Consider the following 17,500-nt stretch of genomic DNA (forward strand, 5'->3'; position numbering starts at 1 on the left):
CACATCACAGAAAACAGAGCTGTTTTTAGCAAAGTGACTACCTGGAGATTTTGGCCTCTAGCTCAGCCGCCACCTAGGGAAACCTACCAAACCTGTACATTTCTGAAAACTAGAGACCTAGGGGAATCCAAGGAGGGGTGACTTGTGTGGCTCGGACCAGGTTCTGTTACCCAGAATCCTTTGCAAACCTCAAAATTTGGCTAAAAAACACATGTCCCTCACATTTCTGTGGCAGAAAGTTCTGGAATCTGAGAGGAGCTACAAATTTCCTTCCACCCAGCGTTCCCCCAAGTCTCCCGATAAAAATGATACCTCACTTGCGTGGGTAGGCCTAGCGCCGGCGACAGGAAACACCCCAAAGCGCAACGTGGACACATCCTAAATTTTGGAGAAAAACAGAGGTGTTTTTTGCGAAGTGCCTACCTGTAGATTTTGGCCTCTAGCTCAGCCGGCACCTAGGGAAACCTACCAAACCTGTGCATTTCTGAAAACTAGAGACCTAGGGGAATCCAAGGAGGGGTGACTTGCGGGGCTCGGACCAGGTTCTGTTACCCAGAATCCTTTGCAAACCTCAAAATTTGGCTAAAAATACACATGTTACTCACATTTCTGTGGCAGAAAGTTCTGGAATCTGAGAGGAGCCACAAATTTCCTTCTACCCAGCGTTCCCCCAAGTCTCCCGATAAAAATGATACCTCACTTGTGTGGGTAGGACTAGCGCCCATGAAAGGAAAGGGCCCAAAACACAACGTGGACACATCACATTTTTTTATAAAAAGCAGTGCCTACCTGTGGATTTTGGCCTGTAGCTCAGCCGACAACTGAGGAAACCTAGCAAACCAGTGCATTTTTGAAAACTAGAAACCCAGGGGAATCCAAGATGGGGTGACTTGCGGGGCTCTGACCAGGTTATGTTACCCAGAATCCTTTGCAAACATCAAAATTTGGCCCAAAAAACACTTTTTCCTCTCATTTCGGTGACAGAAAGTTCTGGAATCTGAGAGGAGCCACAAATTTCCTTCCACCCAGCGTTCCCCTAAGTCTCTCGATAAAAATGGTACATCACTTCTGTGGGTAGGCCTAGCGCCCACAAAAGGAAATGGCCCAAAACACAACGTGGACACAACATATTTTTTCACAGAAAACAGAGGTGTTTTTTGCAAGGTGCCTACCTGTGGTGTTTGGCCTGTAGCTCAGCCGGCCCCCCGGGGGGGGGGGGCAGAAATGCCCTAAAATAAATTTGCCCCCCCCAACCCCCACCCTCCCCCGCCGGGAGCGACCCTTGCCTACGGGGTCACTCCCCCTGCGTGACATTGGCACCAAAAAACAAATCCCCGGTGCCTAGTGGTTTCTGCCCCCTTGGGGGCAGGTTGACCTAAACTCAGCCAAATACAATTTGTCCCCCAGGGGAGCGACTTTTGCCTGATGGGTCGCTCCCCATCTCTAAAAAAAAAAAACAAAGAAAAAAAAGAAAAATTCCCCTGGTGCCTAGAGGTTTCTGCCCCCCCCCCCGGGGGCAGATCGGCCTAATAATAGGCCGATCTGCCCCCCGGGGGGGCAGAAATGGCCTAAAATAAATTTGCCCCCCCAACACCCACCCCCCCCCCGGGAGCGACCCTTGCCTGATGGGTCGCTCCCCATCTCTAAAAAAAGAAACAACAAAAAAAAAAAACACAAAAAAAAAATTGCCCTGGCGCCTAGAGTGTTCTGCCCCCCCCCCCCCGGGGGCAGTTCGGCCTAATAATAGGCCGATCTGTCCCCCGGGGGGGCAGAAATGGCCTAAAATAAATTTGACCCCCCAACCCCCACCCCCCCCCCCGGGAGCGACCCTTGCCTACGGGGTCGCTCCCCCTGCGTGACATTGGCGCCAAAAAACAAATCCCCGGTGCCTAGACCTAAAATTGGCCAATCTGCCCCCAGGGGGGCAGAAATGGTCTAAATACAATTTGCCCCCCCAGAGGAGCGACCCTTGCCTGATGGGTCGCTCCCCATCTCTAAAAAAAGAAACAACAAAAAAAAACTTTGCCCTGGTGCCTAGAGTGTTCTGCCCCCCCCCCGGGGGCAGTTCGGCCTAATAATAGGCCGATCTGTCTCCCGGGGGGGCAGAAATGGCCTAAAATAAATTTGTCCCCCCAACCCCCACCCCCCCCCCCGGGAGCGACCCTTGCCTACGGGGTCGCTCCCCCTGCGTGACATTGGCGCCAAAAAACAAATCCCCGGTGCCTAGTGGTTTCTGCCCCCTTGGGGGCAGATTGACCTAAAATTGGCCAATCTGCCCCCAGGGGGGCAGAAATGGTCTAAATACAATTTGCCCCCCCAGGGGAGCGACCCTTGCCTGATGGGTCGCTCCCCATCTCTAAAAAAAGAAACAACAAAAAAAAAAAAACACAAAAAAAAAATTGCCCTGGTGCCTAGAGTGTTCTGCCCCCCCCCCGGGGGCAGTTCGGCCTAATAATAGGCCGATCTGTCCCCCGGGGTGCAGAAATGGCCTAAAATAAATTTGCCCCCCCAACCCCCACCCCCCCCCGGGAGCGACCCTTGCCTACGGGGTCGCTCCCCCTGCGTGACATTGGCGCCAAAAAACAAATCCCCGGTGCCTAGTGGTTTCTGCCCCCTTGGGGGCAGATTGACCTAAAATTGGCCAATCTGCCCCCAGGGGGGCAGAAATGGTCTAAATACAATTTGCCCCCCCAGGGGAGCGACCCTTGCCTGATGGGTCGCTCCCCATCTCTAAAAAAAGAAACAACAACAAAAAAAAACACAAATAAAAAATTGCCCTGGCGCCTAGAGTGTTCTGCCCCCCCCCGGGGGCAGTTCGGCCTAATAATAGGCCGATCTGTCCCCCGGGGTGCAGAAATGGCCTAAAATAAATTTGCCCCCCCAACCCCCACCCCCCCCCCCGGGAGAGACCCTTGCCTACGGGGTCGCTCCCCCTGCGTGACATTGGCGCCAAAAAACAAATCCCCGGTGCCTAGTGGTTTCTGCCCCCTTGGGGGCAGATTGACCTAAAATTGGCCAATCTGCCCCCAGGGGGGCAGAAATGGTCTAAATATAATTTGCCCCCCCAGGGGAGCGACCCTTGCCTGATGGGTCGCTCCCCATCTCTAAAAAAAGAAACAACAAAAAAAAAAAACACAAAAAAAAAATTGCCCTGGCGCCTAGAGTGTTCTGCCCCCCCCCGGGGGCAGTTCGGCCTAATAATAGGCCGATCTGTCCCCCGGGGGGGCAGAAATGGCCTAAAATAAATTTGCCCCCCCAACCCCCCCCCCCCCCCCCCGGGAGCGACCCTTGCCTACGGGGTCGCTCCCCCTGCGTGACATTGGTGCCAAAAAACAAATCCCCGGTGCCTAGTGGTTTCTGCCCCCTTGGGGGCAGATTGACCTAAAATTGGCCAATCTGCCCCCAGGGGGGCAGAAATGGTCTAAATACAATTTGCCCCCCCAGGGGAGCGACCCTTGCCTGATGGGTCGCTCCCCATCTCTAAAAAAAGAAACAACAAAAAAAAAAAACACAAAAAAAAAATTGCCCTGGCGCCTAGAGTGTTCTGCCCCCCCCGGGGGCAGTTCGGCCTAATAATAGGCCGATCTGTCCCCCGGGGGGGCAGAAATGGCCTAAAATAAATTTGCCCCCCCAAGCCCCACCCCCCCCCCCGGGAGCGACCGTTGCCTACGGGGTCGCTCCCCCTGCGTGACATTGGCGCCAAAAAACAAATCCCCGGTGCCTAGTGGTTTCTGCCCCCTTGGGGGCAGATTGACCTAAAATTGGCCAATCTGCCCCCAGGGGGGCAGAAATGGTCTAAATACAATTTGCCCCCCCAGGGGAGCGACCCTTGCCTGATGGGTCGCTCCCCATCTCTAAAAAAAGAAACAACAAAAAAAAAACACACAAAAAAAAATTGCCCTGGCGCCTAGAGTGTTCTGCCCCCCCCAGGGGGCAGTTCGGCCTAATAATAGGCCAATCTGTCCCCCGGGGGGCAGAAATGGCCTAAAATAAATTTGCCCCCCCAACCCCACCCCCCCCCCCCGGGAGCGACCCTTGCCTACGGGGTCGCTGCCCCTGCGTGACATTGGCGCCAAAAAACAAATCCCCGGTGCCTAGTGGATTCTGCCCCCTTGGGGGCAGATTGACGTAAAATTGGCCAATCTGCCCCCAGGGGGGCAGAAATGGTCTAAATACAATTTGCCCCCCCAGGGGAGCGACCCTTGCCTGATGGGTCGCTCCCCATCTCTAAAAAAAGAAACAACAAAAAAAAAAAAACACAAAAATAAAATTGCCCTGGCGCCTAGAGGGTTCTGCCCCCCCCCCCCGGGGGCAGTTCGGCCTAATAATAGGCCGATCTGTCCCCCGGGGGGGCAGAAATGGCCTAAAATAAATTTGCCCCCCCAACCCCCCCCCCCCCCCGGGAGCGACCCTTGCCTACGGGGTCGCTCCCCCTGCGTGACATTGGCGCCAAAAAACAAATCCCCGGTGCCTAGTGGTTTCTGCCCCCTTGGGGGCAGATTGACCTAAAATCGGCCAATCTGCCCCCAGGGGGGCAGAAATGGTCTAAATACAATTTGCCCCCCCAGGGGAGCGACCCTTGCCTGATGGGTCGCTCCCCATCTCTAAAAAAAGAAACAACAAAAAAAAAAAACACAAAAAAAAAATTGCCCTGGCGCCTAGAGTGTTCTGCCCCCCCCGGGGGCAGTTCGGCCTAATAATAGGCCGATCTGTCCCCCGGGGGGGCAGAAATGGCCTAAAATAAATGTGCCCCCACAACCCCCACCCCCCCCCCGGGAGCGACCCTTGCCTACGGGGTCGCTCCCCCTGCGTGACATTGGTGCCAAAAAACAAATCCCCAGTGCCTAGTGGTTTCTGCCCCCTTGGGGGCAGATTGACCTAAAATTGGCCAATCTTCCCCAAGGGGGGCAGAAATGGTCTAAATACAATTTGCCCCCCCCAGGGGAGCGACCCTTGCCTGATGGGTCGCTCCCCATCTCTAAAAAAAGAAACAACAAAAAAAAAAAAACACAAAAAAAAAATTGCCCTGGCGCCTAGAGTGTTCTGCCTCCCCCCCCCGGGGGCAGTTCAGCCTAATAATAGGCCGATCTGTCCCCCGGGGGGGCAGAAATGGCCTAAAATAAATTTGCCCCCCCAAGCCCCACCCCCCCCCCCCGGGAGCGACCGTTGCCTACGGGGTCGCTCCCCCTGCATGACATTGGCGCCAAAAAACAAATCCCCGGTGCCTAGTGGTTTCTGCCCTCTTGGGGGCAGATTGACCTAAAATTGGCCAATCTGCCCCCAGGGGGGCAGAAATGGTCTAAATACAATTTGACCCCCCAGGGGAGCGACCCTTGCCTGATGGGTCGCTCCCCATCTCTAAAAAAAGAAACAACAAAAAAAAAAAACACAAAAAAAAAATTGCCCTGGCGCCTAGAGTGTTCTGCCCCCCCCCCCCCCGGGGGCAGTTCGGCCTAATAATAGGCCGATCTGTCCCCCGGGGGGGCAGAAATGGCCTAAAATAAATTTGCCCCCCCAACCCCCCCCCCCCCCGGGAGCGACCCTTGCCTACGGGGTCGCTCCCCCTGCGTGACATTGGCGCCAAAAAACAAATCCCCGGTGCCTAGTGGTTTCTGCCCCCTTGGGGGCAGATTGACCTAAAATCGGCCAATCTGCCCCCAGGGGGGCAGAAATGGTCTAAATACAATTTGCCCCCCAGGGGAGCGACCCTTGCCTGATGGGTCGCTCCCCATCTCTAAAAAAAAAAAAAGAACAAAAAAAAAAAAACACAAAAAAAAAATTTGCCCTGGCGCCTAGAGGTTTCTTCCCCCCCTGGGGGCAGATCGGCCTAATAATAGGCCGATCACCTTCCCAAAAAATTGCCCCCCCTGGGAGCGACCCTTGCCAAAGGGGTCGCTTTGTTGCGTGACATTCGCGCGCAAAAACAAACTCCCTGGTGTCTAATGGTTTCTGCCCCCCTTGGGGGCAGATTGGCCTTATCAAAATAGGCCAATCTGCCCCCAAGGGGCGCAGAAATGGCCTAAATATATATTGCCCCGTAGGGGAGCGACCCTTGCCTAAGGGATCGCTCCCCACCTAAAAAAAAAGAATTCATCACAAAAAAAAAAAAAAAAAAAAAAATGGTCCCTGGTGCCTAGAGGTTTCTGCCCCCCCTGGGGGCAGATCGGCCTAATAATAGGCCAATCTGCCCCCAGGGGGGGCAGAAAAGGCCTTCCTAAAAAAATGCCCCCCTGGGAGCGACCCGTGCCCAAGGGGTCGCTCCCTTTTGCCAATTTCAAGAAAAAAAAAAAAATCCCTGGTGTCTAGTGGGGTTTCAAAAGCCGGATTGCAAGCAATCCGGCTTTTGAAACCTGTGAGAGACTTCAAAGGGAAGGAAATACATTTCCTTCCCTTTGAAGCCTCTCGGGGCCTCCCCCATGGGATTGAAAAAGAAATGCAAAAGCATTTATTTTTCAATCGCGCTGGAAGCTCTGCTTCCAGCGCGATGGGGGAGACCCTGTGACTAATCAGCGCGCGCTCGCGCGCTGACGTCACAGGGGGGGTTGGGGGGGTCGGGGGTGGGAGGGGAAGGGCTTCCCCTTCCATCCCTGACTTGGGGGGGTGGGGGGGAACCCCACAGAGGGAGCGAGAACGCTCCCTCTGGGCTCTGTGCACAGGACGTAATGGTTACGTCCTGGGCACAGCAGCACTGTGCCTCAGGACGTAACCATTACGTCCTGGGCACAGAAGGGGTTAACAAAAATAGAAAGAAGAAGGGAAACATGGTTATTACAGAAAGAGTAGAAATGGGAATGGATAGCACATTTTGATCAGAACAAGTGGGAAAGTATCTAAAATAGCAGTAAGGGTTCTGGGGTCCTAGGTGGATCTCAGTGTGCTAGCAGGTGGTTGGAATTAGCTTTTTGGACCTACCCGCATCCACACTGGATGTATTAAAAACCTGCCAGGGTTGACAACAGTAAGCGGCAATGCCATTGGCTACTGGCTACAGCTGAGTCAGTGGATGAGTTCTGGCCCATGGCAACCCCGCAGCCACGGTCTCTAACCTCCTCTTGGAGTGTAGACCAGTGGTTCCCAACCTTTTGATTTCTGTGGACCCCCACTTTAACATTAATGGAACCCAGGGACCCCCACTGAATCATCATTACAATTCGGGGACCCCCGCCTGAGTCGTTACTGGAAGCTGGGGACCTAATTTGTCAATATTTGTTAATATTTTTTAATTTTCTATGCTCTTGCGGACCCCCTGAGAAGGCTTTGCGGACCCCCAGGGGTCCCCGGACCACAGGTTGGGAACCACTGGTGTAGACAACAAGGCACCAGGAGCAGCGGTATCCCAAGCTCTGCTCCCAAGGCCCACCTCTCTTCCCCCAGCTCAACCTCTTCCATTCCCAAACCATAGGCCCTTTGCTCACACTCACCTGCTTTGCCAGTAGCAGAATGTTCCCACGAGAATTATCATCCTAGCAAACATCAACTCATCAGAGTTGATGTCCCAGAGAATGTTTGTCCTTCATACTGAGATAATGCATTCCGGCACAGAAGATTTACATATAGGCTATCATGGTAGAAAGTACATGAAACGTTCACATTATTGTGCCAGATATCAATTGCCCATAAAACTGTAGCAAATTATATATTTGTCCATCATTTATTATGGGGGAGACTATTTACCAGTCCCCACTGTTGTGAAAAATATATTTTGCCTTTTATGTTCATTACTGGTGAAATTCCTTTGACAGTAGGAACATTCCCACTCGAAGGCGGCCATTAGGTTTGTCCTCTAGCCAAGGAAGACGTTCGACCTATGAAACAGAGAACTCCTTGGCACTTCCAGTAACAATGCAGTGTGACCTAGGACAGCACTGAAAGAAAAGAAGGACTACTATGAAGATCCTTTTCAAGGTCATGAAAGGTAATGGCCACCCTTAAACGGTACCTGTTGCTGTTATTTATAAAAGATAGTACACAGCAAGCAGTAACTTAATTGAACATATTTTCAAAATGTAAACTGTTTTGGTAATTGTCATTCAATGGCACAAGCAATGTGTAGTGAGAGAGTTAGAGGTTATGAGCACAAGAATCAATGAAACACTCTTAGATAAAGCAACATCTATATTAGATGTCAGGTCCAAAGAGAGGACATCAGATCTCGTCAGGGCTGGAACCTCTAAGGATTTTAAATAACTGCCCAGCTGGTACCCAGCTAGCCCACCGAGTGTTTTAAACATTATCACGTTCTCTTATACCTCACTCGCCATTCCAACCCAGCCCACGCACTTTTTCAAGATTAGACATGACAACGGAGTTAGCAATATTTTACAATTATATGTGCTTGCTTTTACAAATGTTTGTTTACTGAAACCAGCTCCCTCGAAGATGGATTCTAGGCTTACGCCATCACTGTGAGTGATGCCCGATGGAAGAGGGGGTCCCTTGTCTTTCTGATGTCAGCAGAGATGCACAGTGCCATACACAGCCATTCAGAGGGGGTGCCATGCTGCGGGGCTCTCGTACAGAATTACACTTCTCACGCTGTGCGTTTGTTACTGACCTGCTGTGGGTCCGTGAAGCAGGGCCCCCTCTACACATTCTGCAGTGTGAGCTCCTCTAAGGGCCTGTGCCGTGCGCTCAACAACGCGAGCTGCAGTGTCACGAGGTGCAATGGGCTCTCTTTTTAACGTGGCAAAATATCATAGGGGACTTTCAGCAGCTCGCCTTAGTGTTGGGTAATTTTTGGTATCTCAGGGAAAAGCCCCAGCTCTTGCTAACCGTGTTTTCATGCGCCGGCAGCTAAAACAAGCATTGACAAAGACCATAGATCTGGCAAGTGCGCAATGTTTTTTTGCTTTATCTATTTTTGTAAACATATGCAATGTGAAAAAATTTGCAAAAACATAATGGACATAAACATGAGTGTCTATACAGCTCATGCACACCAAGGTGCATTACTTCTCAGGTGGCTGTGCTCCTCTTATCAGAGGAGACTCCTCACTGCAAGACAGCCAATGGAGGAAGTGGGCTGGCACACTGCCCCAAGCTGTAAGCTGTGGTGGGTGGGAGAAAATGTGAATGACAACTAAACATACCAAAGGATGAAGCTGGCTGACCTACCGCCTCTGCATATTTATAAATGTTTATGTTGATTTTCCTGGAAGCCATCAGGCTGGCGAGACAGAACAAGATGCCTCTAAGACAAACCTACACAAGCATGCACTAAGCCAATAGGTCTAGTGTTGCCTGCTAGCATTTTGGCTTTGTCAGTGGTTTGTTTTGTAATGATTTTTTGTTAACCCTTATTGCTGGGAGATCTGCCTGAGCCTCACCAATAGGAAAAAAACATTGTTAAATGCACAAATATTTCATTGGTCTCAAAAGGCACACATTGCCACAGTAGTTTATGGCAACTGCTCTGTGTGCAGATGTGTACTTTATGAAAGTGCAGAATGCCATCACTCACAGCCAGTGGCTCTCTATGGCTGGTGTGGGCTGATCCAATGGCTCATGCCTCTAAGCAGTGGTGGGCTGAAAAAATATCAACAACATACCAATGAGTGAAGAGTGCCGCCTGAGAACCCTTATAAGTGTATTAGACAAATCGGGGCATATTTACAAGCCCCTTCCGCCACCTTGCACTGAGCATAATTTTCTTTAACTCAAAGGTGGCCTTTTCCCTGTGCCAGATTTACAAAGTGGCGCAAGGATTGTACTGTGCCACTTTGTGACCCCTTGCTCCATAATATGCCTGTGTCAGGCATAATGTATGCAAGGGGGGGCGTTCCGATGCAGGACGGCCCAAAAAAATGAGGCAGAGAAATTGATTTTACTACACCATTTTTTCTGTCATTTCTATTTCCTGCCCAAGGCAGGTGTTAAAATGACGCACACAAAGTAACCTATGGACCTCCCTGTGCTTTGCTACATTAGCGTCAACATTTTTGATGCTAGTGCAGAAAAGCGCCACAATAGCATCGAAAACTTTGACGCTATTGTGCTAACGAGCGCCATGGTGCGCCATGTTATAAATACGGCGCAACCTTGGTGTCGATAGGTGGCAGTAAGGGGGCGCAAGAAAACTGGCGCATCAGGAACGATGCACCACTTTCTTGTAAATCTGCCCCATAATTTTACAAAAATAAAAAGGTCTTGGCTAACGCTAAACCTAAAAAAGAAGGATTATTTCACAGATCTGAACAAGGGCTTAGCTAGAAGTGATGCAGCCAGTACAGTGGTACCGGGGCCCAAAAGTGGAAGTGGCTTAATGTGACCTGCAGGTCCACTTAGCCAGATTAAAATGTTTTATTGGTGCCAGCCTGGGACCTGCCTCTGTTTACTCTTCCAGAACCTGCACTTCCAGGATGTAGAAGAGGGTGGGTAGCTTGGGTTGTGGTCGAAGTAGAGGGTGGGTAGCATCACTGAGAGCAAAACAGCCTCCAAGCAGACAGTGACATTTCCATATATAAAGGGGTGCAGCACAGCTGGCATGCAGCTAGAGGCTGAGGTTGTATACAAGAAGCAAGGTCTGGACTGACTTGTGTCACACTTGCCACTTGCAAAGTTGTTGGCAGTACACTTCAGTATTTACGCAGCTGGCTCAGCAGCTTCAAGTCGTGTATGAATCTCCAGGCATGGACCAGGCCTCAAGAAAGGACAGGTTGCAGTTGTGGGGCTGGAGCTATCAAAAGCACAGCAGGTACAGTTGCACCAGGTCCAAGGGGGGTGAGGACACAATATGTTTTCAAAAATTAGGACCCATGGTGCCCTTGCTTCGTCATCGAAAAACCAGTCCTTTTGCACAACAATGCATGAAGCTGCAATACAATTCTGGCTTACAAAGCACCTTCCTGAACCTAAAATATTGACTTTGCTGTTCAAGACTTTCAACCTGTGCGCATGAAAGGTTCTCGCATTATTTATCCTCTGCATCACGTTTTCCTCTGTTCAACAGAATAAAGAGATTTCTTTCATCTTGGGCTCATGTTATCTTACCACCAACATTGACAGACTTCATTTTCCAAAAGGGCTCCAGATCCAGGTAGTCTAGAAGAGCAGCTGTGTGGACCACCACATGGACCCCCTTCATGGCCTCCAAGAGCTGACTGTACTCAGTGATGTCCCCTTTGATCACTGTCACTTTAGTAGCTGCTGCAAAACATAAACAACCAGAGAAACGGTAAGCCAAAAACAAACATGGCCATTCTACTAATAATCCCACCTTTGCAAAAGAGCATAGGATGTAGCAGCTTCTCAGTTCAAAGAAGACAAGGACCATCAGCAACCATTGAGGAGACCATAAGGTCCTGGCTGTTCTCAAAGCCAGAATGTCTTTGGAGAGCGCTTTGAGGCCTCAACGAAAGATAGGCATGAGCTACAGAAAGACAGCAATAGGATACACTAAAATGCACAGTGCATGAAATAAATAGTAACTTTTACTCCATTTGTTGAACATCATTCAAATGTCTCAATACAGATGACACAACATTTCATTTTCACCATTCTCCGCTCACCCAGACAAGGTATTTACTTTATACACACAAGGTTCGAGGGAGGGCTACGTGTGCGAACCCATCTATAGAGAACTATTGTCCATGAGGGGGCTGAGGCTCTGTGTTAACAGCCTGCCTGCAGAAATCAAGCCATACACTATTTTAAATGATAATACTCTCTTTGTAGTTTCGATCCAGTTGGCGCTGCATGTATTCATCCGAAAAATGCGCTTCATTAAAAGATGAGAGCCACAGCCCTGTGAGAGAATCAAGAAAGGATTCATCTCCTAAGAAAACTCCACAACCTGTTTATAAAGAGTACTTTCTATTTCTAAGTGAGAGGTCTGGGGATGTTAAAACCCCTGAGATAACCACAATTAACAGCCCTCGTACTGGGCTGGTCCACCACAATAATATTCACACATGCGGTCAATCCATCTGGAAACCAGGCACAACGGTCTGCGCGCTTACGAAGGAGCAGCATATCCTGCCCAAAAATCTCTACGCTGTCAAGTGCAAAATGTTTGCTATTGAGGTGCCCCTATGCGAAACAGGACTAGGCGAAATGTTAATTACACTGGCGAACTACCAACAATTTCCTGAAATGACCTGAAAATTCGTGGAATTTCGCATTATGAGTTTTCACATTGTTTTACTTGAGTGTACAACTTGCATGAAAAAGTCTTGCAAGATACTCGCAGGAGATTGGTTCTCTGAGTCACTGAGTGCCATTTTCTGGTCAAACCACTCTCTTGCTCGTATCCTCCAGGACTATTGCACACAAGATGTGCGCTTGATAAAAACAGTGACACAAGCTACCATCCAACCAGAGTTCACTATAAAAGTTTAATTTAAAAAAATGTTCATGGAAATTCTTGAAATTTCATGAGAGAAAACTAAGCAATTTCGCACAAATGGTGTACGAGTCATACAGTTAAGCAAATATGCCACAGGGTTTGTCACTAAGAAGCATGCCTAAAGCAAATATGCCACAGGGTTTGTCACTAAGGAGCATGCCTAATCATGATAACCAAAGCTGCCACAGAAGCCATTCAAGGAAAAGTTTAAGAGACAGCAATCTGCAGAGGTCCCAGGTACTATGCATTCAAAGTCCATGCAACATCTCTCAATTCACTAGAGGAAGTCCCACAACTACTGGGCCCCTTGAAGAAGATCATAATGCCAAGAGTATATAATCCTATTAGGTCACATGGAGCATGGGTATCTCTATGGAGCACTACGCTTTGCCTGAAATCCCCCCAATATTGGGAAATAGTGCTGGATGTGAGGAAAGAGAGGGCAGCTATTGGGGGGTCACTCTTCCCATTCCCCACAATCCAATTCTTCCCTTCAATATTTTGGGAGATTCAAGGTTCTCAGTCCAAACAACTTGGATCATTGTGTGAAATAAAGGATTATATAGAAGGAGGGAGTGTCTTTCATCTACAGGAATGTAAGGATAAAATCAGGGAGAGTGACGTAAGGCATGTTTATTAATGATCACTTGAAATGGGAAAGAAAGTGGGCCGGTAACTGAGCAAGAGGAGGCCATTCATAGAGTTCACAGTTACTGTGGCTTGGAATTCACTGCAACATTTCTCTTCTGCAGAGGACGCCACTGAGCTACTGGACATAGGAACAAAATCATCCCACTTGATCTAGCTGATTGTAGCAACCTGCGATTGTAGCAACCTGTATAAAAAGGCTCAGACCAAGAGAATGTAGGAATAGATATGAACCTACAGGCTCTCAACCAACAATGTGCACACACAATGCCCAGGCCCTCTATAGATGGCAGAGTGCAGTATTTCATATCCCTAACCCTTCCACAGACTCTTCCCTCCTCCATCCCCCTTTACTCATCCCAAGCCTTTGGGTTGAGTAAATGAAGGATATACTCCCAATTAACACTTCTGGATTCCTTTCCTCCTCCACCCCTCCATTACTCCAGTCAATCTAACTTACAAACTCTCATATCCGCGGCTCAAATTAACTCATAATAATACTAAAACTGTAGTCATTATTTCCCGATACTAATCCATCACTAATTCTTGTTGGGTTCCAGAGTAGCGTGCTACTCACAGAAAAGCGCTTTGACGCCTCGTCAGGGGTAGTAAGCACTATATAAATACTATTACAATACAATATGTGGAAAGAAACAAGAAGAAATCATCACTAAGTGGACGACTTCATGGGGCATGGTAGTTTGTGGCACTTTAGGATTGGTTCAATGTTGTCAATGATGGGACTCCTGCATAAAGGAATACCCTGAAATGAGTGATAAGTTACATTTGCAAAAGAGAATGTCAGATAGTAAGGGCACCCAATTACGGGGCAACCTCAGAGCGCACCTGGCCATAAAGGAATACACCCTGTAAAATGACCTCTTCAGGTGAGCTGTGCCAGCCCTACCCCAATCTCTTCGGCGTGTGTCACAAATAAAATAATGTTGTACCCGTGCTACTGAAACATTTAGGCCCTGATCACGAGTTGGGTGGTTAATTTCAACCAATGTTACGCACAGGTTGGAATTGTTAGGTATTTAGGCCATCTGATAATTATCGGATGCATTAAATAATGCAACTATAATTACATTTCGGGAAGTTAAACCTGCCGAAATTTAGCAGAGGACAAACCATACAGTATTTACCGTATCATGCAGATTTTGGTGCATTAAGCACCAAAATCCGCATGTTATTCCCCAACAACTCATAATAGGCAGTATTTATTGAATTCGATAAATAACATACCCAGTGGTATCGTTAACTATCATGTGTGATAAACACCACCTATACTCAGAAGAAGGGCCTTTGAGCGTTATATTTAGTGACTGCAGTGCATTTGCTGCTTTGTAAATAGCATATATTGACTGTATAATTAGTTAAAGAAAAATCATACCTGTGGCAAAAGCTTTCACGCTCTCACTCTCTAAGGTGTCAAAGATGCGGACTTCACTGATGTGGTCTTCTTTGGTCAGCAGCTCCACAATCTGCTCCCCCAAGAATCCGCAGCCTCCAGTCACCAGGTACACCAAGTCTGCTGCCATCTTCAGAATGAAACGAGCCTGTAATGTGGCAGATCATGGTAAACTGAGCTCAGAGCAGCTACATCTGTGCCTTTACACAAGATACAACTGGATGGAAATGTGACAGCGAATATATAACGACTGACAACTTAATGTTAAAAAGATCTTGACATTTTGCTATTTTGTGAAAAGAGCCATCCTCGCATAGTAATCTGCTGGCTTTGAAACTTTACTATATATTACATGTAAGATGTGCGAGAGACAAGGAACTTTCTATATCTCAGTCAGTCAGTCATAAAAGATTTTATTGGCTTTCCCTTCTACAAATCAGAATTGCTCTGAACATACATACATATAAACCTAGCACAGAAAAAAAAGGAATTTACATCTTCACACTGAAATTGCCAACCTCACATAGAAAGTGTAGATTTCTCCATCAAACAAATTCCCTTTAGGTACTCGTCACAAAAAATGCCTAAAGATTATCATGGCAGGTCGATAGCAACAAAAAACCTTCTCAGATGCTAACATGTAATTTGCATACATACAGTTATTCTTTTCCATGAACCTTTTAAATATTGTTTACACATAGAAGGACCTTTAAAATTTCACATCTTGGCAAAAAAGTAAGTCATATTTACAAGATGTGATAACCATATTCTTTCAGAACTGTTTTAAATAATTTGATGTATACCATGACAAAGATATAACTAGTATTGTCAAACAAGCAGAAAATAGATTCAATTGTCTGCTGTGTCTATCACACATACAATATGGTGACTGACTAACCCTCCATATTGTAATAAATCTATTGAGAAAATCTATATGGCTGCCTCAGTCATGCCCTTTCCGGACACTAAACGGACATGTTGGACCTAGCTGAATTTAACCCTCTCTAGGCCAGGCTACTGATGGGGCCCATGGGTAGAGGGGTCATCTCTCAGATCTATCAAACCCTGGTCACTAATGACCCAGACAGATTTGTGGCCCTTTGACAAAAATGGGAGACAAGGGTGGGCCCGCTTGATGATGTTGATTGGTGCGAGGCTTGTATGGCCCCCAAGCACTGGCTGTATCCTCCTGCTTCCGCTTAATTCAACTGAACAATCTTCATGTCACCTAATTTTCCTCTTGCTGCTTATGGCATGAGGGTAAACATCCTGCCCTGGCTTGTTTTCAATGCACATGTCCAAATGCGGACTTCTTTCACATAGTTTGAGACTGCCCCATTGTTGTCGAGTACTGGAGCCAGATTGGGTGAACATGACCAGAGCACTGGGATACCATATCGACCTGATGGCTAAAGTGGCCATCTTGGACACAGAGTGATCACAATCTGGAGGGCATTGCCTCGATGGTGGCCAAAAGAGACATAATCCATGGATTAAAACTACTGACACCCCCCTTGCTAACAACTTGGCGCAAGGGTATGGATTGTTTATCCATATCCTGTGGGTGGACTGGGTTGTCCTTGTTAAGGTTATAGGGTATGGATTGGTACACACAGCAGGAAGAACAGATCTACTGCACCAGGGGTTGTCCCAACAAGCATGCTAGAATTTGAGGTAAATGGCTGCACTATTTGGGTCTGGATCTGTAGGGTGGGACAATTTGAGATGCATCACTGAGATACTATTTGGGGTTGTATCATCTTGGTCCAACAAGATCATTTAACTATGTACCTGTACCAGTATTCACTGTTTCAAACTCAATAAGATTGTTTATTAAAAAAAATCAGCTGCCAGTTTTCAAGTGCAACTTGAAATACAAGAAATACAAGGTATATTCATATGATAGGTGTAAGTGTCAGCTCCTCCCTCCCCTCTCTAGCCCAGGAGACTCATCAGGATATGCAGCCTATACCTCAGCTCCCTTTGTGTCACTGTCTAGAGGGAATACACAACAGCCCAACTGTCACTCTCACCCAGACGTGGAACACACAAGCAGGCAGAGGCACAGAATGGTTTAAGCAAGAAAATGCCCACTTTCTAAAAGCATTTTCTAACTTACTATCTAAAAACCAACTTTACCAAAAGGTGTATTTTTAAATTGTGAGTTCAGAGACCCCAAACTTCACATCTCTATCTGCTCCCAATAGGAAACTTCACTTAAAAGATATTTAAAGTCAGTTACCATGTTAACCTATGATAGGCCTTGCAACAGTGAAAAAGGATTTTGGCAGTATTTCACTGTCTGGACATGTAAAACACATCAGTACATGTTGTACCTTTAACATACACTGCACCCTGCCCATTGGGCTACCTAGGACCTACCTTAGGGGTGCCTTACATGTAGTAAAAGGGAAGGTTTGGACCTGGCAAGTGGATACACTTGCCAGGTGGAATTGGCACACTGCAAGCACAGACACTTCAGTGGCAGGTCTGAGATATGTTTACAGCGCTACTCATGTGGGTGGCATAATCAGTGCTGCAGGCCCACTAGTAGCATTTCATTTACAGGCCCTGGGCACCCATAGTGCACTTTATTAGGGACTTATTAGTAAATCAAATATGCCAATCGTGGATAAACCAATCACCAATACAATTTACATAAGGAGCACTTGCACTTGAGCACGAATCAGCAGTGGTAAAGTGCACAGAGACAATAAACCAGCAAAAACAGAGCCCAGCATACCATGAAAACAGGAGGCCAGAAGGCAAAAAGACAGGGGAAATATGGCAAAAGATGCCAGGTCTAACAAAAGTCCACACCCTGCGATCCTCAGAAGGACATAATTTTGTAAAATTAAGATACTTTTATGCTGTATCCTTTTTCATTGTTAGTGTTAGATGCAAAACCTTAAAGCCAGTATATTAAGATAGCTCATCTTGGCTTCAGATATCCACTTTGACCTGCAGACGTCAGTGGTCAGCAGCGTGCCAAATCAGTGATGATGTCCAGTGTTTCTGCTTTCCCTCTTACTACATTAGCCTTTCCCCCTTTCTACTATTGTGTGTGGCTGATACGGAGAGGGGTGGAAGAGTGTATC

The 17,500-nt window shown here is 47.7% G+C and overlaps 1 protein-coding gene across 1 annotated transcript in view; it reads right to left on the reverse strand.

Moving 5' to 3' along the window:
* LOC138286566 (3 beta-hydroxysteroid dehydrogenase type 7-like) overlaps positions 1 to 17,500 on the reverse strand; it is a 77,396-nt gene that overhangs the window by 52,616 nt on the left and 7,280 nt on the right. The window contains exons 2-3 of the mRNA XM_069226958.1: positions 14,385 to 14,550; positions 10,990 to 11,145 (exon numbers count right to left, since the gene is read on the reverse strand). Of these exons, the coding sequence (XP_069083059.1) occupies positions 10,990 to 11,145; positions 14,385 to 14,532 (304 nt within the window). The 5' untranslated portion in view covers positions 14,533 to 14,550. The remainder of the gene's footprint in view (positions 1 to 10,989; positions 11,146 to 14,384; positions 14,551 to 17,500) is intronic.

Source organism: Pleurodeles waltl, chromosome 3_2, assembly GCF_031143425.1.
Source record: "Pleurodeles waltl isolate 20211129_DDA chromosome 3_2, aPleWal1.hap1.20221129, whole genome shotgun sequence".
NCBI classification, from domain to species: domain Eukaryota; kingdom Metazoa; phylum Chordata; class Amphibia; order Caudata; family Salamandridae; genus Pleurodeles; species Pleurodeles waltl.